Genomic DNA, 27,559 nt, shown 5'->3' on the forward strand with positions numbered 1-27,559 from the left:
TGGTGTGAAAAGTTTAATACAAATAGCTCATATTTTTAAAGATCCAGATCACTGAGAAATAGATCGCTTAAAAAACTGACATAATTTGTCTTAAGCAAGACATTTCATACTTGCAGGCCGGGGGCCAATGAACACCCAGGGGATTATGAATTAATTTAGGGGTTGGTCATCCTATAAAAGTTTTTATATTCAAAAATATAAATATGTATTGCAATTAGCAATACAATGTATTGATATTTCATTCTAGTTGTAAATATAAGGTCTTCGATAATTAGCAAGGATATCATCATATTGTTCAGGTATATTGTGTTTATTAACACATAAGAAATAAACAAGTCAGTGAATCCTACATTGGAATTAGTTATATCATAGCTCATACCTAAGCAACCAGGTACGAGATCACCAAGGAAGGTTATTCTTCCCAAACGTGAACAACGGTGTATCAATTTTCATTCATAACTTCCCTCACTTCAAATGGATACTTATTTTTTAAGTATGAGAATGATACGTGTAAAGGTATAAAAACATTGGATCAATCCAATGGCTGATGTGCTGCCATGTGTCAATAGATTAAGCTGATAAGTTTGTTATGAGCTAGCTTAGTTCATAAGGAAAGTGCAGTATATATATAGAAATAGCTTGTAAGGATTCATTGTGAAATATAATACAGAAGAATTGTTTTCTCATACTCTCTCTAAGTGTGAAACCTCCATTGTTAAAGCTTCAAGCTTCTCTTCTTACATGGTATCCTCACCGGGACCAGATGGCACTTCTCGATCCTGATCAGGTGTTGCTTCCGCTATCTTCAATTCTCTCTTCTCAACTAATTCTCTGTGTTGGTGGTATGAAATCTTCTCTCTTGAATCTTTACTGGTATGGCGAAGTATGATCTGCAAATTAGTTATGTTTCTTGTACGCGAATTGTTTGATGATATGTGTGAATGACTTTTTCTCTCTGAATCTCCCAATTCTTCCTCAACAATTTCTGAATATTACTCTCGAAAAGTGAATTGTGTGTAATTGAAAACCCTAGATCCTCAATTTCTTCAAGATTTCTCAAATTTTCTTCAAGAATTCAGAAAATATGGTGACTGCTGCACAATTACAAATAGTTCAGTCTCCAATTACAAACCTGATTCCTAATGTTTCGGTCTCTGTAATGGTGAAATTAGATGATACAAATTACTTGGTTTGGCATTATCAAATACAATTGCTTCTTCAAAGTCATAGAATTTTTGGATTTGTGGATGGAACACGTCGATGTCCAACTCGTTTTGTTGAACATTTAGATGTTGAAGGTGTTGAATCTGAAGCATACCAAACCTGGAAAATGCATGACAGAGCTCTTATGCAGTTTCTTATTGTTACTTTCTCCACTACTGAAATGTCGTGTGTCATTGGTTGTTCCAATGCTCATGAAATTTAGACAAATCTTAAGGACATATTCTCTACAATTACCAAAACCAGTATCTTTCCACTCAAGACTAAGTTGCAGAATATCAAGAAAGGATTTGAGACTGTTTCTCAGTACTTACAGAGGATTAAAGATGACCGAGATCATCTCTCCACTGCTGGAGTTTCATTTAATGATGATGATATTGTCATCCTTGCCTTGAAGGGGTTACCTGCTGAGTATAACACATTTCATATAGTTATAAGGGGTCGAGAGAATGTTATTTCTCTCAAGGATTTTCGAGTTCAATTACTTGCTAAAGAAACAACTGTTGAGCATGCTCCAGTTCATGAATCCTTCACTACTACTATGATAGCACATAATAATTTGTCCTAAGGAAAGGCCTTGGTACTTGATGAAAGGCCTTCTAATCCTACAAATACTCAGTGTCATCCTGGAAGTTCATCTAGAGGTTATTCCTATTCTGGAGGATCTTAGAATTCTGGAGGACCTTATCATTCTAGAGCATCTTATCATTTTGGTAACAATACCAATAATTATGGCTGCTATAGAGGACAAAATTTAGTCCTGGCATCCTAAGCCCTGCGAGACCACATGTTTCTACTTGTCCTGAGCATAGCAATGACATCCATGTGTGTCAGATTTGTAACAAACGAGGTCATATTGTTGTTGACTGCTTTTAGCGCCATTCTTCTACTATTATTACCTCATCTCCAGTGCAATGTCAGATATGTTGCAAGTTTGGTCACTCTGCAATGCAGTGTTATCATCGTGCTAATTTCTCATATCAAGGAAGACCTCCACCATCTTCCATTACTGCAATGCATGCTAACTATCAGCCATCTGCTCCTTAAAAACAATTTTGGGTAGTTGACACTGGTGCTACATCCCACATGATGTCTGATTTGTCCAACCTCACTTTTGCTACTCCATTCACTGGCATTGACACCATTACCACTGCAAGTGGTGTAGGTTTGCAAATCTCCCATATTGGTTCTTCGGTTTTGCATACTCCAAAATCTGTTTTTCAATTAAAGAACATATAGCATGTTCTAAAACTGTCTTAACATTTGTTGTCTATCTATCAACTGTGCAAAAACAACAAATGTAGGTTCATATGTAATGAGTTCTGTTTCTGGATTCAAGATAAGATCACAGGGAAGGTTCTTCTTCAGGGAGTGTGTAGAGCTGGTCTATATCTAATTCCATTATACATACTATCATCAATTCTCAAACAAGCATCACAGACACCTTACTCACACAAACAGCAGCATTGTTACCTTGGTCATCAAGGGACCACAAGCTTGTGGCACAACAGATTAGGCCATCCCTCAAACACTGTTGTTTCTCAAATGTTGCATCAATCTCAAGTCCCATTTTCTGTGGATCATTCTAAACATGTTTGTGTATCTTGTTTGCAAGGAAAGTTTACTAAACTTCCTTTTTCATATCATGCAAATAAAAGTATAAAACCCTTATAAATCATACATATTGATGTGTGGGGACCATCACCTACATTGTCCATTGAGGGTTTTAAATACTATGTACTTTTCATAGATGAAGGTACCAGGTTTACCTGGATATTTCCTTTAATGAATAAAAGTGAGGTGTTTCATACCTTTGTGCAGTTTCATGCTTTTATACAAACTCAATTTTCAACTGCAATTAAGGTTTTTCAAAGTGATGGTGGTGGTGAGTACATTAGTACTAATTTCAAACAGTTTTTACTAGATAAAGGCATAGTGCATCACAAGTCTTGTCCTTATACACCTGAGCAAAATGGTCTTGCTGAGAGAAAGCATAGGCACATTATAGAAAATGTTCTCACTCTTCTTCAAACAACTTATTTGCCTTCACAGTTTTGGTTTCATGCCTGTGCAATTTCTGTTTATTTAATAGATAGAATGCCATGTCAAACTTTGTTCAAGCAGTCTCCATATACCTGTTTGTTTCAGAAATCACCAGTGTTGACACATTTAAAGGATTTTCGATGTAGTTGCTTTCCCCTATTGAGACAATACAGTACTTCTAAGTTTCAGTCCAAAACTGCACAGTGCATATTTTTGGGATATGCAGGGATATATATGTTTTAATCCCATTACAAAAAAGTTTTATGTGTCAAGACATGTAATCTTTGATGAAAACACTTATCCCTATTTGGATCTGATTTCTCAATCTTATACTACACAAACACCATCTTTGTCTTTTTCATATGTTGTACCACCATCAGTCACACTTCATAATGTTGTTGGATCACACACATCTTCATCATCATCTACATCATTGCATTCAGCCCCTCGAGCTCTAGAGTCTTCTTCTATGATCTTTAGTGCTTCAAAGTCTTTGGCATCTCCCACTACAGCTCCAGAGTTATCAAATTCTTCCCCCACCAACCCTATGCCTTTGCCTACACCTACTACTAACCCAGATATGTCATCTTCACCCTTGATGGCTCCTATCCCAGCTACACAGTCTCTAATCCCTGTGGATCCTGATTTCCAGCAAGAAAGTATAAGTGTAGTACTGCGAGTACCTTCTGTAAGTTTTCATCCAATGCAAACAAGGTCCAAGAGTGGGATTTCTAAGAGAAAAGCATTCTCAGCTTCTGTCACATCATCAGTTGTGTCTATTACAGAACCATCTTCGTATAAAATAGCTAGTAAAGTCCCAGAATGGCAGGTTGCCATGCAAGATGAGATCAATGCTTTGCAAGCACAGAAGACTTGGACACTTGTACCTCTTCCTATTGGCAAAAACTTGGTTGCTTGTAAGTAAGGGTGGGCACTTAGAACCGAAAACTGAAACCGAAACACGAACCAAATCAAACCGCACCGAATGGTTTGGTTTTGCAGTTTTGAAACGGTTTTAGTTTTGAAACCAAATTGCAACATAGAAAACGGTTTGGTTTCGGTTTTGGCTTTTGAAAACTGCACCGCAAATATTAATAAATATTTAATTAAATGTCCATATTAGATTTCATGTTTTAATTGGTTGTTTGTTAGAATCTATACACTTAGTATGAACTCAACCACACTAGAATATCATCATTCATCACTTTCTTTCGTTCATTAACTTGAAGGACCTTTGTTATTTTATACCATCACACAATGATCTAATGAAGTTCACTCATTTGAAGCATGGTATCACATATTCTAGTATGAAAGTTTCACTCATGTTTAATGAATTCAAATTTATTTAACTTGTTTTATGATAAACATTGTAAGGGACACCCTTTTGTTGCACAAACATGTTTTAACATCACAATTGCATTCAACATGCTAATTGTTTACATAACAAATGTCTTTGTCCTATTGGTATTGGGAAATGCTTATTAATATGTTAAATTGCAAATTGTACATTTTTTTCTTAAAAACCAAACCGAAACCGTTTGAAACCGCACCGAACCGAACCAAACGGTTTGGTTTCATTTCAGTTTTGGCTTCAAAACCGCATCGAACTGAATTGCAAAAATTTTGATTTCGGTTTCGATTTCACTCAAAACCGCACCAAACCAAACCTTGCCCACCCCTAGTTGTGAGTGGGTGTACAGGCTTAAGAAGAATCCAAATGGGTCTATAGCGATGTATAAAGCTCGCCTTGTAGCTAAAAGATATAGTCAAGAGGATGGTATAAATTATACAGAGACTTTCAGTCCTGTAGTCAAGCCAACCACTGTCAGGTTAATTCTAGCCCTTACAACTCAGTTTAATTGGAGTTTAAAACAATTAGATGTTTGGAATGTTTTTTTACATGGTGATCTACTTGAATAATGAGTCAGCCTCCGGGGTTTGTGAGCTATTCTCATCCTTTTAATTATGTGTGCAAACTTCAAAAATCCTTATATGGCCTTAAACAGGCCCCCAGGGCATGGAATGAGAAATTTACAAGTTTCTTACCAGGTTTAGGCTTTAATGCCTATCTTTTAGAGCCTTCTTTGTTTGTCAAGAAAAACCCTACTGTTATTGTGATTTTATTACTCTATGTGGATGATATCATCCTAACTGGCAGTAGTTCTTCTCTTATTTCTGAGATCATTTCAGCCTTGACATAAGAATTCGATATGAAGGATTTGGGTAATTTACATTACTTCTTAGGTTTAGAAATTACTTATAAGAACAGAGGCTTGTTTGTTTCCCAAACCAAGTATATTCAAGATCTTCTAGCCAAGGTGGATATGCAAGATGCCAAATCCTGTGCCACACCATGTCTTCCTTATCACAGGTTATCAAAGACAGAAGGAACATCGTATCACAATCCACAACAATATCTCAGTATTGTTGGCACATTGCAATATTTGACCTTTACCAGGACAAATATTACATTTGCAGTCAATCAATGTTGCCAATTTATGCACAATCCTTTGGATATTCATGTAGTTGCAGTGAAAATGATTTTAAGGTATCTTAATGGCACTCTTGATTTTGGCATTCATTTCAATCCTGGACCACTACATCTTCAAGCTTATAGGGATGCAGATTGGGCCGGGGATCCCAATGATCGACAGTCAACCTTTGGCTATGTTGTTTATCTTGGTAACACTTCTATTTCTTGGGCCTCCAAGAAACAACACACGGTGTCCAGATCCTCTACTGAGGCCGAATACAGAGCACTTGCCATTACTGTTGTAGAGGTCTCTTGGATACGGCAGCTTCTATGTGATCTTCATGTCCCTTTATATGATGATCATGTATTATTCTGTGATAATATTTCAGCAATAGCATTGTCCTCTAATCCAATCTTTCATTCTCGAGTAAAGCATATTGAGATAGACTACCATTTTGTCCGGGAACATGCTATCAGAGGTGACCTAGCCGTGCAACGTGTCTCTTCCAAGGAGCAATTTGCTGATATTCTTACTAAAGGATTGTCTATTTCTCTGTTTCAAGATCACTGTTCCAATCTCATGCTTAGTTCTAATAAACATGAGATTGAGGGGGATGTAAAGGTATAAAAACACAAGATCAATCCAATGGCTGATGTGCTGCCATGTGTCAATAGATTAAGCTGATAAGTTTGTTAAGTTTGTTATGAGCTAGCGTAGTTCGTAAGGAAAATGCAGTATATATATAAAAATAGCTTGTAAGGATTCAGTGTGAAATATAATACAAAATAATTGTTTTCTCATACTCTCTCTAACTTCCTGCAATCTCTCTCTCTAAGTGTGAAACCTCCATTGTTAAAGCTTCAAGCTTCTCTTCTTACAATATGTAGTTATCCATAATTGAGATAAACAACGTTTGAAAATGTGGACTATTTTTTAAGGTAACGATGACTAGTTTAAATTAGACATCACATAACTAATTTCAATGCGCAATTTACTTACTTTTCATTTGTTGTGTGTTAACAAATGCAATATATGTTAGGATCGCGAGTGATACTCATACTTGCCAAAAACTGTTTTTACTGGGTACACTTTCTCTTTCTGGTATTCCATCTCTTGCTTGTTTTTGGTCCAAAGATTGCCCGCCCATTTTATCTCGCCTTAAATGGAATGGGTCTCTTAGTTATGCATATCTTACTATTTCTTAGGCTCATAGCATATGGAATTGTTCGATTGTAGCTCGACGAGCCACTTCAATGGCTCGATATGCAGGCTATAATGTAGAATATGTGCAGGATGTGATCTAGGCCTGGCAAACGGGTCGTGTTTGTCGTTTTCGTGTCGTTTTCGTGTAACACCTGTTATCTTAACGGGTCGTGTCGTGTCACACCCGTTATCTTAACGGGTCCTTAACAGGTCGGGTCACTTTACCCAACGGGTAAAGTGACCCGACCCGTTATGACCCGTTAAGAAAAATATATATTTTTTTTAAATTTGCACATATCACACATTGCCACATATATATTACTTCAAAACATTAAAACATTTGTCGTTTAAGTACTGTATCTACATTCGAAAATAAGAGCTTAATAAAAAAATAATACATACACTACTAATCTATTACAAATATTAAATGTCCAAGGATATGCAAAATGAAAGAGTTTTTGTTTTCAAGATTGTAAGTCTTTCTCTAAAGTTTACACCTCTATCTACAAAATCTTCAATTTACATCGATCATCATGAAATTGTATTGAAACTTTGGCATCATCTATTGCCTTGAAGAGTTATGTTGAAGATGTTTTCAGTAAGGTTTTCCACGTCAGAACTCTCTTCCGCATAAACTAAGTATAGAAAAACCAAACATTAAAAATCATTCAAATTATGAGAAGTTTACCAAAATAATTATGAAAAGAAATAAAATAATAATACTATACCATATAACAATTTATTAAAATAACCGTTAAATCGTGATTTTTCGTATATAACCGTCGAAAAGCTTTGTTCCATTCCTTGATCTCTGAATGTTTGTTTTTTGTGATTTTTTGTTGATGTGATCTCCAAGCATATACAAACAAGTTTGACGGTTTGGATCGTTGAAATTAGTTTTGGAGAATTCGTATCCCAACAAAACGATAGATTGACTAACACTTAGAGTTTATTTATACTTTCATTAAGTACAACATAAGATTTTGTGGTATCCACTTGTGTAAATATTTTAAATTGAAGATCGAATTCATTCATTGTATTCATATAGGGTCAAGGAGTGTACCTGTAAAAAATCATCAAAATCAGAGTTAAAATAACCGTTAAATCGTGATTTTTCTTTTATAACCGTCGAAAAGCTTTGTCCCATTACTTGACCTTTGAATGTTTGTTTTTTGTGATTTTTTGTTGATGTGATCTCCAAGCATATACAAACAAGTTTGACGGTTTGGATCGTTGAAATTAGTTTTGGAGAATTCGTATCCCAACAAAACGATAGATTACCTAACACTTAGAGTTTATTTATACTTTCATTAGGTACAACATAAGATTTTGTGGTATCCATTTGTGTAAATATTTTAAATTGAAGATCGAATTCATTCATTGTATTCATATAGGGTCAAGGAGTGTACCTGTACAAAATCATCAAAATCAGGGTTAAAATAACCGTTAGATCGTGATTTTTCGTTTATAACCGTTGAAAAGCTTTGTCCCGTTACTTGATCTCTAAATGTTTGTTTTTTGTGATTTTTTGATAATGTGATCTCCAAGCATATACAAACAAGTTTGACACTTTGGATCGTTGAAATTAGTTTTGGAGAATTCGTATCCCAACAAAACGATAGATTGAATAACACTTAAGAGTTTATTTATACTTTCATTAAGTATAACATAAGATTTTGTGGTATCCACTAGTGTAAATATTTTAAATTGAAGATCGAATTCATTCATTGTATTCATACAGGGTCAAGGAGTGTCGCTGTAAAAAATCATCAAAATCAGAGTTAATATAACCGTTAAATCGTGATTTTTTGTTTATAACCGTCGAAAAGCTTTGTCCCCTTACTTGATCTCTGAATGTTTGTTCTTTGTGATTTTTTGTTGATGTGATCTCCAAGCATATACAAACAAGTTTGACGGTTTGGATCGTTGAAATTAGTTTTGGAGAATTCGTATCCCAACAAAACGATAGATTAACTAACACTTAGAGTTTATTTATACTTTCATTAAGTACAACATAAGATTTTGTGGTATCCACTTGTGTAAATATTTTAAATTGAAGATCGAATTCATTCATTGTATTCATATAGGGTCAAGGAGTGTACCTGTAAAAAAATCATCAAAATCGGAGTTAAAATAACCATTAAATCGTGATTTTTCGTTTATAACCGTCGAAAAAGTTTGTCCCGTTACTTGATTTCTGAATGTTTGTTTTTTGTGATTTTTTGTTGATGTGATCTCCAAGCATATACAAACAAGTTTGACGGTTTGGATCGTTGAAATTAGTTTTGGAGAATTCGTATCCCATCAAAACGATAGATTGACTAACACTTAAGAGTTTATTTATACTTTCATTAAGTATAACATAAGATTTTGTGGTATCCACTTGTGTAAATATTTTAAATTGAAGATCGAATTCATTCATTGTATTCATATAGGGTCAAGGAGTGTACCTGTAAAAAATCATCAAAATCGGAGTTAAAATAACCATTAAATCGTGATTTTTTGTTCATAATCGTCGAAAAGCTTTGTCCTGTTACTTGATCTCTGAATGTTTGTTTTTTATGATTTTTTGCTGATGTGATCTCCAAGCATATACAAACAAGTTTGACGGTTTGGATCGTTGAAATTAGTTTTGGAGAATTCGTATCCCATCAAAACGATAGATTGACTAACACTTAGAGTTTATTTATACTTTCATTAAGTATAACATAAGATTTTGTGGTATCCACTTGTGTAAATATTTTAAATTGAAGATCGAATTCATTCACTGTATTCATATAGGGTCAAGGAATGTACCTGTACAAAATCATCAAAATCGGAGTTAAAATAACCGTTAAATCGTGATTTTTCGTTTATAACCGTTGAAAAGCTTTTTCCCGTTACTTGATATCTGAATGTTTGTTTTTTGTGATTTTTTTTTGATGTGATCTCCAAGCATATACAAACAAGTTTGACAGTTTGGATCGTTGAAATTAGTTTTGGAGAATTCGTATCCCAACAAAACGATAGATTGACTAACACTTAGAGTGTATTTATACTTTCATTAAGTAGAACATAAGATTTTGTGGTATCAACTTGTGTAAATATTTTAAATTGAATATCGTATTCATTCATTGTATTCATATAGGGTCAAGGAGTGTACCTGTAAAAAATCATCATTGGAGTTAAAATAACCATTAAATCATGATTTTTCGTTTATAACCGTCGAAAAGCTTTGTCCCGTTACTTGATCTCTGAATGTTTGTTTTTTGTGATTTTTTGTTAATGTGATCTCCAAGCATATACAAACAAGTTTGACGGTTTGGATCGTTGAAATTAGTTTTGGAGAATTCGTATCCCATCAAAACGATAGATTGACTAACACTTAGAGTTTATTTATACTTTCATTAAGTATAACATAAGATTTTTGTGCTATCCACTTGTGTAAATATTTTAAATTGAAGATCGAATTCATTCATTGTATTCATATAGGGTCAAGGAATGTACCTGTAAAGAATCATCAAAATCAGAGTTAAAATAACCGTTAAATCGTGATTTTTTGTTTATAACTGTCGAAAAGCTTTGTCCCGTTACTTGATCTCTAAATGTTTGTTTTTTGTGATTTTTTGTTGATGTGATCTCCAAGCATATACAAACAAGTTTGACGGTTTGGATCGTTGAAATTAGTTTTGGAGAATTCGTATCCCAACAAAACAATAGATTGACTAACACTTAGAGTTTATTTATACTTTCATTAAGTAGAACAATAGATTTTGTGGTATCCACTTGTGTAAATATTTTAAATTGAAGATCGAATTCATTCATTGTATTCATATAGGGTCAAGGAATGTACCTGTAAAAAATCATCAAAATCGGAGTTAAAATAACCGTTAAATCGTAATTTTTTGTTTATAACCGTCGAAAAGCTTTGTCCCGTTACTTGATCTCTGAATGTTTGTTTTTTGTGATTTTTTGTTAATGTGATCTCCAAGCATATACAAACAAGTTTGACGGTTTGGATCGTTGAAATTAGTTTTGGAGAATTCGTATCCCAACAAAACGATAGATTGACTAACACTTAAGAGTTTATTTATACTTTCATTAAGTATAACATAAGATTTTGTGGTATCCATTTGTGTAAATATTTTAAATTGAAGATCGAATTCATTCATTGTATTCATATAGGGTCAAGGAGTGTACCTGTAAAATATCATCAAAATTAGAGTTAAAATAACCGTTAGATCATGATTTTTCATTTATAACCGTTGAAAAGGTTTGTCCCGTTACTTGATCTCTGAATGTTTGTTTTTTGTGATTTTTTGCTGATGTGATCTCAAAGCATATACAAACAAGTTTGATGGTTGGGATCGTTGAAATTAGTTTAAGAGAATTCGTATCCCATAAAAACAATAGATTAACTAACACTTAGAGTTTATTTATACTTTCATCAAGTATAACATAAGATTTTGTAGTATCCACTTGTGTAAATATTTTAAATTGAACATCAAATTCATTCATTGTATTCATATAGGGTCAAGGAGTGTAGCTATAAAAAATCATCAAAATCGAAGTTAAAATAACCGTTTCGTTTATAAGCGTCGAAAAGTTTTGTCACGTTACTTGATCTCTGAATGTTTGTTTTTTGCGATTTTTTGCTGATGTGATCTCAAAGCATATACAAACAAGTTTGACTGTTGGGATCGTTCAAATTAGTTTTGAAGAATTCGTATCCCATCAAGTTCCAATGGTGTATATATATATATATATATATACATATATATATATTTATTTATTTATTAAGTAGATTTAAATCTATTTATTTTGTATGTATAATTGACTGGTACACGGAGTAGTATATCACATGTATCATTATAAAAATAGTGAGATATGTCATATGTGTGATAAAAAGTTAATAACTTAAAAAAAAAAAAAAAAATTTCTCACCACTTCTATTAATTTTCATTTTTCCCTCTCTTTTTTGTTTCCTTTTCAACTTTTCTTATAATTTTCACTTTTCCCTCCAACATCTTTCCCTAATTCCCTCACTTTTTTGTTTCATTTTCAACTTTTCTTATCATTTTCATTTTCCCTCTATTTTTCTTCAAAAAGGGCGGCAGGAATGGAATGGAATCAAATCAATGGATGCATCATGCATATTAATTAATAATTATTATAGTTTTTATAAAATTTAATTCAAAAGTAAATATATATATATATATAATTATTATAGATAGTTAATATTTTGGGGGTATAATTATTATAGTATATATAATTATTATAATTATTATAGACTTTATAGTTAATTTAATATATATATATATATATATTTATTATAGTTTTTAGGGGTATAAAATTGTTAAATTAATGTATATAATTATTACAGCATTTTTTTTAGGGTTATAAAATTATAAAAATAATATTCTGCTTATCGTGTATCGTGTTACCCACTTGTATACCCGAATCAACCCGTTATCTTAACAGGTGCTTATCGGGTTACCCGATAACGACCCGATTCGTTATCGTGTTAACCCGAACACCTGTTAATTTCGTGTCGTGTCGTGTCGGGTTATCGGGTCGTGTCAGGAATTGCCAGGCCTAATGTGATCCTTAATAGTCTGTATTTCCAGAGGTCTTTGAAAAAATGGTCTTATTTCTTCGTATGTGCAAATAAAGAGAGCAAAAATAATTGAGTAGAATATTAATAGATACAATGAACAGGAAAATAGAGGCAGCTAGATGCCAACTTCAAGACGACCCTCAATTTTGATGCCTACTTGACATAGAGGTTGGGGTTTGTCAGTTTGGTATCAGAGCATAAGGTTGGGGATTCCTGTTTATTGCATATTACAGTGCTATATGTTTTGCTAAATCCCTTCATGTTTTCATTGTCAGAGCTATGTCAAATCAAGTTTCTTGATTTTGGTGCCTACATAACATGGGGGTCGAGGTATGTCAGTTTGGTATCATAGCCTAGGGTTAAGGATTCCTGTTTATTGCGTGCTATATATTTTGCTAAGTCCTTTCATGTTTTCATTATCAAACCTATGTCCAATCAAGTTCCTCGACTCAGCAAATAGAAGGGTTACTAAACTTTGGTTAAAATTGGCCGCAATCCGGGAGCAATTGATTTGAAGGGAGAATGTTCTGGTGAAGAAGTTGAGTTATGGTTTAAGAAAATTGATTATGTGCTATGAGAGAGAATTAAAGTGTCCATTTAAGGAATGGGTGCCTACAATATCTTTCTTCTTTGTGAGCACTATGAAAACTTGGGTGAAGTCAATTTGGCAGGCATAGCTAAAAAATGCATTGTTAACTTCGGAAGTGTTTAAGGCAGAGTTCGAAGAGTTTCTCAGTCCAGAGTGTAAGGTTAGGAGGAGACGTGAATTTCTGGATTTGACACAAGGAAACATATTGGTGACTGAATATGAGACACAGTTTCAGAAATTAGTTAAGTATTGTTCGGCAATAGAGAATAACCTTGTGGAGATGTTAACTCATTTTATAAAGGTACTTAATGATGATATTAGACCTTTTGTTTGTGCACGTGGTTTTGAGCCATATATTGCCAGCTTATCGGACAACTTTGACAGATGAGGAGTCTAGGAAAAACAGTGGGGATGCTGATTCAGAGTGACCCTAGCAACTTTAGATAAAAAATGATTAAAGAACCGTTTCCAGTTAGAGGGCCAAGGCATTAGTAGTCATTCAAGAAAAGTGGGTGTAACTATGGTTTTCCAATGGTGGTTTCAACAATAATACACTTTGTTCAAGATAACAGATTTCAGGCAGTTCATACATCTCAAGCGATAGACGATATATTGATTCCCTTAGGCCAACTAATCCACTTTGCCCACATTATAATAGATGTCATAGGGGAAAGTGTGAGGAGGGTACTGGTGGATGTTTCAAGTGTAGTATGACCATCAGTACAGAGTTGTCCTTACTTACAGGCATGCAGTAGCATGGTGTTAGGGTTAGTTCAGAGATTTGACTGGGTCATAATATTTGGGTTATTAGCATGGTCGACCATATGACAAGGATTATCAATATGGTGGGTCACATTATCAAGGTTATCACGAGGAAGAGTTGCAATGTTTGGGTCAGCTAGGGACCTAGAACTAGAGATGACCATAGGGAATGTCAGACAGGACAAGCACATGCACAAGTCTTTGTTGTGACAAAGAAGGATGCTTAGGAGAATACGGATGTTATCATGGGTACATTGAGTGTTTTTGGTCATCTCGCTAAAGTTTTAATTAATCATGGTGCGAGACACTCCTTCATATCACCACAGTTTGTTCAAACTGTTAATCCTTACCTGCACCATTGAGATATGGGTTGTGTATCCCCGCCAAATGGAGCTGAGGATTTTGCTTAGTTTTGTCCCAATTACTATTGTTGACTCCGACATTATTTTGGGAATAGACTGGTTATCAAAAAATCATGCAAATGCTTCAGAAGGATAATTGCTTTTTGGTGACCTGGAAGATCTGAAGTGACCTTTTGTGGTGAAAGAAGAATTCTTCAAAATAGCTTGATTTTTGCCATTAAAGCGTAGAAGTTATTGAGGAAATGTTATCAAGGATATTTAGCTCATTAGTAGTGAAGAGTGAATCTTCTGCTTATGTGGACAATGTACCGATTGTGAATGAATATTCTAACATCTTTCTTGAAGATCTGCTTGGGTTACGCCCAAAGAGAGAAGTTGAATTCACTACCGTCTTAATTGTAGGTACCGATCCTATATCATTAACACCGTATAAAATGATTATAGCTAACTTGAAAGAATTGAAGACTCAACTTCAGGAGTGGGTTGACAAAGGTTTCATCAAACCTACCATTTCACCTTAGGGAGCTCCTGCCTTATTTGTGATTCAAAGTTTTTGGTTGTTTACCTTAAGCTTTGTTTGTCTTGTTTTGTGTGATGTATTTTTGTACTTTCCATTCATCAAACTTTTTCCTCACACTTTAAATTTTGAATTTTCACCAAAAGCCAAACCCTCTCTTTACACTGCCAAAATTGCCCACTCTATTAAAGTAGGTACTTTTTGGTCCTTCATGCAATTATTATAAAATTTTAATATTTTTGCGCATTTGCACTTTGACCCAAAAATTTATATTCTTTCATAAAGGCCTAAAATCACTAAGGACAATTTGTTTTGCTCTTTTAATGAAGTCTTTGTAATTGTTGAAATTTCCAGTTGTAATTACATGAAATTGTGGACTCGTATGTTCTTACAAAGTGGCCCCAAAAGTTTGTGTTTTGCATAATAGTGTGACATCCCGTCCCGGGATTATTAAAACGTACGTGTGAATTGACTATTTTACCCCTAGTTCGTTTTTAACACATTAGTGTTGTGTAGTGTGGTGTTGTAGGACCACACACACTCACACATCACTCTCACTCTCCCGGGATTCCCTCCCTCTTTCCCTCACTCTCTGTCTTTCTCTGTCTCTCTGTCTCTCTCTCTCTCCCCGAGTTCTTCTTCTTCTTCTTCTCTTCAACATACGGACACACACACAAAAATACTCAAACCTTCACCAATCAAGGAACCAAGACCACCATCGTGTTCGTGGGGCTGAGAGGAGTCCAGTGGTACCATTTTCAGGTAAGGAAACTACCATTTTCACGTCGATATCGCCATGTCCGTTTTAGTTACTGTTCATGCAAGATTAATCTAGAGTGTTTTTGGAATTTCTGAGCTTGTAGATGTGTTGGTGAGGTTCCCAGGAGCTTGGGAGTAGCTCGTTGAGTGAATTTGGACGTCAGGATCGTTGGTTGTGGAGTTGGCCGAGTTTTGGAGTTTTGGACAGGTATAATCTCGTAACTTTAGGCCTTAAAACTTGTTGGGACATGTTCTACTAGCTTTAAGGTTGATTTTGGTGCAAGAAACGTGGAAAAAGGTGGAAAAACGAGGGAGAAATAGTGAGTTGCAGGTTTTCCGGCGACGGCGCCGGCGTCGGCTCCTGCCTTATTTGTGATTCAAAGTTGACGGAATATTCCTGACGCCGTTAACGGCATCAGTTAGGTTTAACGGAATATTCCGTCAGTTTAACGGAATATTCCTGACGGCGTCTGTTGACACCGTTAGTGTGCATGGCACGTGGCCGCGCGTGGGGTCCGCGTAGGTCCGTGCCTATTCAGGCGCGTGGGGGCGCGTGCGGGGTCCAAAAATTATTTTAAAAATATGGTTGTGATCCTGAGGTTGTGTAGAGCACGTTGGTATATTCAATTGTCCAAATTGAGCAATATATGAGGAGTTATTAGCTAAGATTTGGACTATGCGTTAAATAACGTCAATTTGGTTAATACTCGTATAGGCGAGGCTTGTATGGACGTCGGGCATGGCTAAGGGAGGCTCAGGGACCTACGAGACGTCGATGTGATATGTGAGTGGGCTTTTGTTTTCCGTATATACCTATATACATTTATATTCCCAGAAATTAAGTAGAAAAGGTTATTTGTTTTATGCCATGCATCATATGAATGTCGTTTACGCATCATCGCATGTATTAGTAGTGGCATACATATATATATGTGTATTTGGTGCTGTGGACGCACAGGTAAGTGCCAGGTAAGTGGTATTCATGTTTGTATTTCAATAGTAGCTTGAGATGCTTAGAGAGCTCATAATCTGCACCCCCGGTGTTAGTGCTCCCGCCCAGAGAGGGGCAGAGTCCTTCACGTGATGTTCACCCGCACCACACGCTCGCCTTGGATCCAAGTTAGGTGCAAGCCTGTCGTACAGACCACATTAGGTGGTTCCGACTTGTAGGTGACCCGCGATTTATCGCACAGCTTCACGTGATCGTAGCACTAGAGCATATATATATATTACACCCAGCCTGTCGTACAGACCACGTTAGGTGGTTCCGACTCGTGTGCAGATTCAGATATTGAGTTGAGATTGGAGCTCTATCTGCAGCCGTACAGGTCACGTTAGGTGACTCCCGGCTGCCAGATTATATGTTATTGATGTGAATTATGCTTGAGCATTTACATTTATTATGAGTTTCCGTTGTGGCATATTCTCGAGCATGAATGGCATACTTTGAATCATGATTGGCATATCTATACATACGTATATATGTTCATTTTCTGGGAAGTATACAGGTTTTACGGCGAGGGGTTAGAATGTATTTTGCTAAAGAGTTTTCAAAGAGCTTTGTTTTTGCCCACTCACGCTTTTGGTTTTGCGCCCCTCCAGGTTCAAGAATTGCAAAGGTGTGGTGACTACGAGGAAATTCAACGGTGTTCTGACAGAATGAACCAAATAAGGACTCACCTTCGGGTGTTTCATTTTAGAAGTTGTATATTTTAAAGCTTCCGAACTGTGCAAATGGTTACGTCACTCTCACGTGACGGCTAGCATGCCCTCCTTCGGGACGGGGTGTGTCAAATAGCCCTATAGTTGAGGTCATTGTATTTAAGCCCAAATCATCTAGAGCACAAAATAGTTTTATCTCCTTAATAAGAGTTTGGTTTTCATTTCATTTAGCTCTATTTAAATCAATTCTGTGGATTCAAGAACCAATTATTTAAGTTGTTTTCTTAGTTAATGTGATTAATTATGAAAATGAGTGATTATTAACTAAAGGCCTACGATAATTGAGCAATGTGATTAGTCGAATGAATTAGAAGTGTTAATTAGATTTGAAATAATTAATTAGTTCAAATGTGATGTAAAAGGGCATAAGCCCTTCTCTTTATTTCAAGCATTCATTTATTGTTTGTATGCATGCAAATTGGAATAGTTGGTCCAAAATCCAATAGGAAATAACTGTTTAATTGGATTGAACGCTTAACTAAATCAACTACCCTCTCTAGACCCAAGGTCCAACATAAGGCTCGTGTTGGATTAATTCAAATGGTTCATAAATCAAATTATGTAATTTTAGGTTGTGGTGAGGCTGGGGTCAATCCTAATTAGTATTGAGTTAAATGATAAGAGCATATTTATGCGACTTAGTTAGGTTATTCTTGGGCATTTATGCTATTATTTCCTAGTTAATGTCGTACTACAACTCATTTTCGTGCGTTTGTAGGTCCAAAGGGTTAAAGTACTAAGAAAGTGCATTTTGGTGCATTTTGGAGCAATTTTGGACACTATGTGGATAGCTTGCATATGGGCCAACATGGATGGACGAATTTGGAGTTCAAGAGGCTAGAAATATGATGAGAAGAGGAAGGAACTAAGTTCAAGACAAAGTGGATAAGGAAGTAGCTCAAAAGAGGAAACCCTATCCAAAACCTTATCCAAAACCTTATCTCATCTTATCCTATCCTAACCTTATCATGTCTTAATCCCAGCTGCAAGTGGACCTAAAAACATGATTTCTAGAAGCCTTATCTAACCCTAAAAGGGTGCCACACCCTTCCCCCTTTTATCTCTTCTAGAAAACCCAAAATCAGCCACAAAACACCTAGTTTCTAGAAGGCCCAATTTTGGACGAATTTCCTAAACCTTTTTCCTTTTGGATTCTAATTTGTTAGGCCTCATTCCTTGTGGATTTGGGTTACACAAATCCTTTTATGAAACTAATTGGGCCAAACCCTCTCCTAAGTGGATTTAACTTACCTATAGCCGAATTCTAGGGCCTTAATCCACCAAATCTGTTAAGTCTAACCCTAATCTACTTAACCCTAGGACTATATAGACATAAATTCAGCCAAAAATTCGTAGACCCCCTTATGTTATTCATAAACCTATTGCCGCAACACCCTAGCCTCCATTCTTAACCTCCAAAAACCTCCATAAACCTCCATACACATCTGCCGCAACCCTACCACCATAATCAACCATCCTCCATCCCTCTAAACAAGAAAACACCATCCAAAACCCCCCAATTCCACCACACACACCTTGTGCCGCAGCAAGGAGGAGGAAGAGGAGCCAAGCCGTGCATCAAATCCATCTTGGAATTGCTGAAACGTTTAGGTGTAATCTTTCTTATGATTTCAATGTTTAAATTCAATACTTTTTGTTGTGCAAGCATGAGGAACTAATCCCCTTTTGGCTAGGGGGGAATTTCGAAACCATGGTTATATTTGCATGATGATTTGATTACTTTCAGTTGTGATTTCATGAATGATGAATTCAATTTACTTATCTGTTTTAATTAAAACTTGTTTATGTATATGAATTGAGAGTGCACGCTTAATTTGCATGCATAAACATGATGCTAGGGTATGAGGGAACTTCACCTAATTGTTTGGAACTTATATTCATGAGTAGTTAAGATTGTTGGTCACAATTATGTTAAGTAAATTCTTGGCATAAGTATCATGCGCTTTCATAGTTACGAATGCCTCGTCAACACCTATGATTTCCATAGAACCTAATGATCTTTGATTGTCTTTCTTTTATGCGCTTTCATATAGAAAACTTTTAAGGAATAATTTGATTGCAATGCGCTAATTCCATTCAATTCAATGGCCTAAGGGAAATCTGAGAGTTAATTTAAGCGTACCTAATTAACTTGGGGTGTTGAGGTTCATAAATTCATTGAATAAGCAACTGAAGATTGTGTTGTATGAAAGTATGCCATGTGTGGAGAAAAACCTCCTAGCCATCTCACCATCCACTTAATTCTATCAATTTCGTCCAAATCTGCCTAGTTTACATATTTGTTTTGTTTGTTTGATTTTCGTCCAAAACCAAATCCCCAATTGTCTTAGAGTGTCTAATTGGTTCAAATATGTTTTAGATTGTGTTTTTAAGAGTTTTGAGTCAAGTTAGAACCAATTTTCGTCCAAGTTGTGTTTAGGCTCAAAACTGCCCAGTTTGTGTTTTTAGGCAGTTTTGAGTGCTTTTAGTCTAGTTTGAGTCTTGTGAACTTGTTTTGAGTTTTTTTTAAGTGAGTTAAGTGTTTTAAAGGTCAGTTTTATTTATTTGCGTCAGTTTAGAGTGTTTAGCAATCCCTCCTAATCCCCGGTGTAAGAACGATCCCTACTTATTTATATGCTACAATTGTCAAAAGAGGGTTAATTTGTGTGTTAAGTTAATTTTCGCATCATTAAAACTTGAGATTAAATAACAACATTGGAATCTGCACGAGTCATAACTAGTCTCATTCATCTTTATACATAGTCTTAGTATTGTTCCTCTTAAGAAAGTGTAACAAAGAGGGCGTTCATAATGCTTGGCTAGCCTCTACAAATTTATTGTGGGAGTAATACTAATCACCTTAATTATTACTATTGTATGAGTTTAAAAATTGAAATTTATGTTTATTCCCTATACAAATTTAAAATTTAAAATTGTTTAACAATAATAAATAAGATGATAAACAATACCATCAAAGCCCTGAGAGAAAGTAATGCATAGGCCTCTCTAAATTGGAGGAGGATTCTCTACCTTCCTAATCTTTCTACCCTTCCATGCCCTCCTATTTGAACAGTCACGATTAAACCACGTCAACGTCTTATATTGATTTTTTTATAAAAATAATAAGATAAAAAACAATATATGAAAAGAGAGAATAAAAAAAAAAAGAAATAGGAGAATAGAGTTATAAATTTGTTTCCTCACCATGACAGCACACCATTTGTCAAGTCACAACGCTGCACTCACACACTCTCTCTCTCCCTCTCAGTCTCTCTCTCGTGTTGAGAAGCAGCTTAAAGATTCTTCCTAGGCAAATCATTCACCAAAATTAGCCTAACCGTTGAAGCCCGCGTAGACTCTCTCTCTCTCTCTCTCTCTCTCTCTCTACCCCCTGCCTCCGCTGTCCTTCTCGCTATCCGTCTCTGTTTCTGAGAAGGTGGCGAAGATCACACAGAAAAAGAACCAACTCTTCCCCCATTATACGTTCCAACTATCCATTTGACTCATTCTTCTAATTCTCGAGCAAAATCCCAAACACCCACGATTCCTTTGCCCAAATGATTTCCCTTTTTGCAACGAATTTGAACTTGGAATCGAGCATTTCTGACCAATCCACCATTTGACCAATTTGTTTTGATTCTCCTGAAGGTTAAATCGCAACGATCCGGACTCGAACAAGGTCAATTGAATTCATCCCAAAAACCCTAGACCCCTGGGGACCAAATCTATCAGGAACCTAGATTTCTGAGGCAGGCCCCAGGCGGAAGAAATCGAGCGTTTGGGGCCGGACCCATTTGACCCTTTTGGTCGAATTGTGAAAGGAAGGGAAAATCGCAGAGGAACTGATCCGGAAACTGCTCAGATTCAGAAACCCTAAGGTATTCCCTTTCTTTTGTTCTTTGAATTCAGAGCCTCGGAATTTTGGATTAGACCCAGATGCGAGAGTTCTCTGGAAACCCTAATCCAAGGCCTAATTTGCCTTGAGAGTGCAAATCCTGTGGTCGTTGTTTTGATGGAACCGCCATTTTCAAGCTTAGTCTTTGTGGTTTTGGGGTTTGCTATTAGCCTTTGTGCTCTTCTTGTCCAGACTCAATCTCAAAATGTTGGGGATGCCTTCTCGCAACCTCCCCCGCCACCATCTCCACCACCTCCATTACCACCTCCCCCGGCATCCCTGTCACCGCCACCTCCCAAATCTCTGTCCCCGCCACCTCCCGAATCTCTGTCCCCGCCACCTCCCGAATCTCTGTCCCCGCCACCTCCAGAATCTCTGACATCGCTACCTCCAGAATCTCTGACCTCGCCTCCACCAGAATCTACAAACACAACGCCTCCCCCAGAATCTCTGAACTCGCCATCCCGGCCAAAATCTCCGAGCCCGCCCCCACCTCGTAAGAGGCATAAGCCTAGAAATGCTGGTCTTGGACATCCTCCGCCAGCCCATCGAGGCCACAATTACAATACGGGGAAGAAGATTGGACAGTTGTTTGTCGGTATCGCTGCCATTCTTCAGATTGGTGTTATTGGGTTCTTGGTTTTCAAGAGAAGGCAGCTTCTAAAAGTCTAGGATAGATATGAGACTTGTTCTTGAATATTTTGGCAACAGATTTCGCACAAATTCTTTTGTTTCACTGAGCGCATTGTAGTTGGAGCTACTATTGGATTGGAAATTCTTCGATTGAGCACATAAGAGTGGGGCTTTATTGAATTGCGATTCTGTGGTGAATGGGCAGCAGTATATGAATCAAAGACAAATCTATATGAACTGCAAATGGATTGGAGGATAGGTGGCTGCTCCGATTGGCCTCCTTGTGTTTGCTCTGTAAATGGGTTATTGTTGCTTGAAATTTTCTCCATGTTTCTTTCTTTCTATGTTGATTTTTTTGTTCTTTAGCTTGTTTACACGGCTTATAATTTAAAGCAAGAGAAACCATTTTAGGATTTGTGTCTTCAGCTACTAGCCATTATTTTTCCTCCGCTAACTTTGACCTTCTGACTGTTTTACAATGTAGAAATCATGGAAGGATTATAATGACAATTTCTTAATTTCCCTTGTTGTGAAGATATCTAGTTGCAAAGTTTGTCCATGTGATTGTATACCAATGATAGGAATTACAATCACAATATCTAGATTTCTCTCTTTGAATATATCCAATCTTAGCTCTTGACATCTTGATAGATTGATCTCTATATGGTACATTTGTCAATGTTGTGTGTTGACTTCTGCAATGCTAGGACTAAGAGTAACTGCTAGAAATTCTGATTTTTGTTATATCTTACTTCTTTATGCTTACTGTAGAATATGCATCATTTTTTCCTTTTTGGTTTTCTGGTAGTATTTAGAAAATTGTCTCCTTGTAATTTGCTTCGGAAACTGGACCTAGCTACATCTGCTGCATGCCTGCAAAGAGGTTCATTTTGAATATATTTAGGAGAACAGACACCATTGAAGTAGGAAGCGTAGCAGCTAAGTATACTGTAAGAAATTAGCCTGGCCATGAAAACACAGGAAGATTTATGTGTTGATCCTGGTACGATGGAAAATACATGTTTCATACCAAGTTTTATTGCTTCCTTCAAAGTTAAGTTATTCTACATCGTAGTTTCCAGTTCCTAAATTGTTTCTCATCTTGAACCTACGAGTGCGAGATGTGAATTATGTATGTCACGTCATTGGAAGGAGTTAGATGTGAATTTGATTTGTAATGTTTCTCAGCCTGAACCTTCTAAGTTTTCTCACTCTGCATTGGAGTCTTCTCATATATACATTCTTTCTGAGTTCCAAATTATGGGAAAAAATGTGTATTGACTCAACCTCCCTGCAGAAACCAAGTTTATCTGATTTAGATGTGTCATGTTCACTGAAGATATATTTATGGATAGGAGCCTTATTCAAACATTGTACCGTGCTTGTTTTTCTGGTTCGGATAGTTTCCTTGATTCATTATTCTGCAGTGGAGGAAGATATGTAATGGTTGTTTGATAGTTTCCTTGATTCATTGTGCTGCATTGGAGGAAGATATGTAAAGGTTGTTTGATTTACCTTATTATTTGACCATCAGGGGCATGGATTTGGTGAATCAATTATCAATTTGCAGCCGGTTTTGTGTTCTGTATGACATATGGAGTCCAGTGATACAGATTTTTGCCAGAAATCAGAAGTTTAAATCTACTTTCACTGGTGACGAGGGCTGTTCTTCGTACCATTTGCGTTATGCTCAGATTGCGGAAGAAATACTGGCTCCTCGTTTTATAAGGGATGTGTTGGCCATCGAATTTATCTTTTTTCTGTTATGTTTATATTCTCAGTTGTAGATGACCGGATAAGAAGGGAAGACAGCGGTGATCTATGCTGAGTGATACTAGTCCTTGCTTTGCTTTCATGGAGCAAGATGAAGGGCTCATCTGGACGTGTAAACGGAGGACCATGGTGATGAGAAAAATGGCAGCTAGCTACTCAGTTTCCTTGCAGTAAGTACATGTGAAGTTGTGAACTGAGCACTAGTCTGAGGAAGTTGACTCCTCAAGGAGTTAGGTTGCACAAAGAGCATAATGTGGGCTGTTTGCACATAATATAGTTCGTTCCTTGTAACTTGGAATTGACTCGACAAATTTTGCCTATTTTCTCTAACAAAAATGGAAAAAGATAGTCTGGCCAGTTGCGTGTGTTGAAACTTCTAGGGGTATGGGGACAGACATGTCATATCCATTTCCTTCTGTGGTTTTCATTTTTCTCCGTGGAATGATCTTCGTTTCCTTCTTTTGGCGTCCTTGTCCAACAGATAGTTTTGCTACTTTGGCTTTCTACTTTGCTTCCATTTAACATGCTGAACTACCTCCTCTCCGTAAGAAATAAACAGCAAACATGCTTAAAAGAATTTAGCAAAAGAAATTAAACACTACTTGTTTCAAAAAAAAAATAAAAAAATAAAAAAAAACACTACTAAGTCTCAAAGAAGATTTGGGTATTATCCATAACCTTACCCACTGGATAACAAATTCCCATTAATAAACAGTTATATTCATTTGTCTTTGTAAATGTGAAAAAATTATTCGTACAACTGACACATTATAATGAATACTAATTTCACCATTAAATATCCACATTTAAATCATAAAAAACATAACAATAGTATCCACATTTAAATCAAACATAACACTAGTTTTTGGAGGTATTCATGATAAGCCAAATATGATAGCAAATTATAGTAAATTGGTCCTATGAAATCAAGACAAATAAGAATTATTCTACTTTTTGAATGATTGGCTTCTTTTCCTATAGCCATGAGCATTGGTATGATGTTTTAAATAAGAGCTTTTTCTTTTTGATGTTCATCCATTTGAAGTTGAGTTAGATTCACTTTATAAAATAAAGATTTCACATTGTGCAAGGCTGCTATATGGTGACCCTCAATTCAACACCTAAAAGTTTCCTAGTTTGTTGTTTTGTTATAAAAGGAGCCTTGATGCTCAGTTGTAAAAAATATATATATATATATATAAAAGGAGCCTTGATGCTCAGTTGTAAAAAAAATATATATATATATATATATATATATATATATAAAAGGAGCCTTGATGCTCAGTTGTTCAAAAAAAAAAAAAAAAAAAAAAAAAAAACCTTTTTCTGAAGATTGTAAAATTCTAGCCGAAAGTGTGACAAGTGCAATTTAATTTAAGTGTGAGAGTTCCTCCGCTTTTATTGTAACTATGCTCTGTGCGCATCTCTTTGATTAAAGATATTATAGTAAATGTAAGTTTGTTTCATGATTTTTATATCTTTTCATTTCAGTATTTAATTTTTCGTTACTTTATATTTGTTCATTTTAATTCATGTTCATAATTCTTATATATATATATATATATATATATATATATATTCTCTTCCAATTTATAAATTTAAGCAAGATTTAACCACTCTGATGTCTCTGGACCATTTTGGTATTAGAGCCAAAACTCGTTATTTATGGATTTCATAGTCTAGATTTAGTTAAACTTTACTATTAATCAAGATACTCTGCAAGAGCTTGTCACTAGGCGGGGGAAGACGTCAGAGAGCCGTATCTTCGTTTAGCTGAGGTCAAGCATTTGTTAGGAGTAGGTAGTGGTGCTGTCAACACACCACCTACGGAACAGAGAAGTAAAGAAACTCTCTTCTAATGGCAAGTTTAATTAGGTCTTTGAGTAAGAAGTCTGTACGCAGCAATAATGGTTCTCATGACAATGGTAGCTCTAGGACCATTGAGAGTAAAAATGTTGAAGAAGTAACAATACATAATATTGAAAAGGACTTGCAAAACTGGAACATACCTAAGGTCCCGATATGATATATATAAAAATGGATCATTTGAATTTAGATTTGACTACTCAATCAATACTATTGAAAAAAGTCTCTGTCACGGATGACACCTGTACTATCCCAAAATCAACTAGATTAACATATGCGAAAAGATCATAACTATTCGCATCTTGGTCAGATTCAAGTAGCGATGAAACCATTGACAAGAACACGGTTAGATACTTCCATTCTACTCTGTCTAAGAGATTAAAGACACAAAAACTTTGTCAATTCCATGTTTGGTGTAATAGAGTCATCCCTTAGGGAAGGTCCAAATCTACTTCAATTGTTTCACCAACTTTTCTGTTGCGTTTTCCAACCTTGGAGTCTTAAAGACTTTCACCCTAAGTGTGGATACGCAAGGCTAAGATATCGAACAAAATTTAGCTATGATTTATAGGATTTTGTATAAGGTGATGAATACCATTGTACCTAAGGCAAAAGTTATGGATAGTAAGGGACAAACCACCCAAGCTAACATAGGAAAAACCCATACCGTGATACCTAAAATGATAAGATGGAATGAATTTACTCTACCGAAAGATGGAGATTGCAAAATGTAACTCCTCCTCAACCAATTCACAATAGAGAACCTAGCCACATAAATCCATGTGAAGATGGAAACGTTTACATACGATTTTCTAACGATAGGATGGCCAGATTAAGTGTTGGCTCTCAATTAAGTGTTGATTCTCTAAACACTCCAAGACCCTTTCTTTTTCAAACATATTTAAAAGATCAACAACAGGATCAAACTCTTATAAGCAAGATCACGAGAGAGTTGTTCTTGAAGGTCTTGGGCAAACTCGTTAGCAAGTACAAGTTCCAGTATAAAGTTGAAAACATTGGAGCCGCTACCCCTTTTAGAATTCCTGCACAACCAGAACCATCCTAGTATGGTGTTGATTCTAACATCTTTGTCATAACAAAGTTCAAACCTGATAAAGAATTTATCAAGTAAGACTATCTTAGTGAAGAAAATAAAGAGAATGGTTTGAAAAAACCTGTAGTCAAGAGAGGCAAGCTTTCTTAAAGAAAGTCAATCTTCAGTTAATGAAAGAGAACGAGTTTAATGCAAGGTTGTTTACTTGGTACGAGTGGTGTGCCAAAAAATGGAAGTTCTCTGAATTTGCTGAGTGTACAAGTGTCATTGAAAATCTGTTTAAAACTTATAAGAAAATGCAATTTACTTCCACAAAAGGAAATTCAAGAAAATAAAAAAGGAACTATTGCCTCCCCATGTAAGAAAGTACCTGAAATGGCTCAGGAGAGTCAAGCTACTACCACTTCCCTAGAATGGAGTTTTTGCTGTTATACAACAAAATAATTATACAAACGTTCAATCTTTAGGCAAGCAGACATCTAGAATTGAAAATTCGTCTAAACCAAATAATCTACTTTATTCAACAATTTGGGAGCCAAAGGCATCAAGTTGGAAAGGTTCAACTTGTAGTTCTTCTAATAGCAAGAGCTTAGATAACAAAACTAGTCAAGCAATGTTTAAACCAACTTACCTTCTAATAGTAGTTCTTTTAAAACAAGAATCCCTTGGGCCTTTTTCCTTAAAAAGGCAACTGGCATATTTTAGGTTGTCCTGGACTAGCTAATCCTTGTACCAATCAAAATACAAACTCCAGGAGAAATGCAAGCTATATCATGTGCAAATTATCTACAACTACTTTTAAAGCCCTTAATATGAAGGTTAGGTTCAAAATTATGAGTTTGGAGATGGCCTTTATGTTTTAAAAGCTTAGTCATACCCTATAAACATGCAGACCTACACTATAACCCAACAATAAGATTGTATGTAGTGACATGTCCTTGCTTTTATGTCGATGTGTTGATGTTATTGTACAAAGCACTAAGCAAGTTGGCAGTTGAAAACAAAAGTATTGAAATATTAGCAAATCCAACCGCCAACAACATGTTGGCCCTTAAATCTGCATAGGTGGAAAAAATAAGGTTCCAATGAG

At 35.8% G+C, this 27,559-nt stretch overlaps 1 protein-coding gene across 3 annotated transcripts; it reads left to right on the top strand.

Moving 5' to 3' along the window:
• Nucleotides 1–20,495: 20,495 nt before the first annotated feature.
• Nucleotides 20,496–24,063, top strand: LOC137708140 (proline-rich receptor-like protein kinase PERK13). Of its 3 annotated transcripts, none has more exons than XR_011064757.1 (2): nt 20,496–22,070; nt 23,311–24,063. XR_011064757.1 is itself a non-coding variant. In XM_068447142.1 (1 exon), exon 1 carries the CDS (start codon nt 21,261–21,263, stop codon nt 21,813–21,815), a length of 555 nt encoding a protein of 184 aa, XP_068303243.1. In that variant the 5' UTR covers nt 20,496–21,260; the 3' UTR covers nt 21,816–22,312. The 3 variants fall into 3 exon arrangements, 1 of the variants encoding a protein (XP_068303243.1); XR_011064758.1 differs by having other exon boundaries at nt 20,496–22,035; XM_068447142.1 differs by lacking the exon at nt 23,311–24,063 and having other exon boundaries at nt 20,496–22,312.
• Nucleotides 24,064–27,559: the final 3,496 nt, after the last annotated feature.

This window comes from Pyrus communis, chromosome 11 (genome assembly GCF_963583255.1).
Source record: "Pyrus communis chromosome 11, drPyrComm1.1, whole genome shotgun sequence".
NCBI classification, from domain to species: domain Eukaryota; kingdom Viridiplantae; phylum Streptophyta; class Magnoliopsida; order Rosales; family Rosaceae; genus Pyrus; species Pyrus communis.

Excerpts from the sequence above, each read along its gene's own strand:
- LOC137708140 (XM_068447142.1), top strand. The coding sequence starts at position 21,261 with ATGGAACCGCCATTTTCAAGCTTAGTCTTTGTGGTTTTGGGGTTTGCT.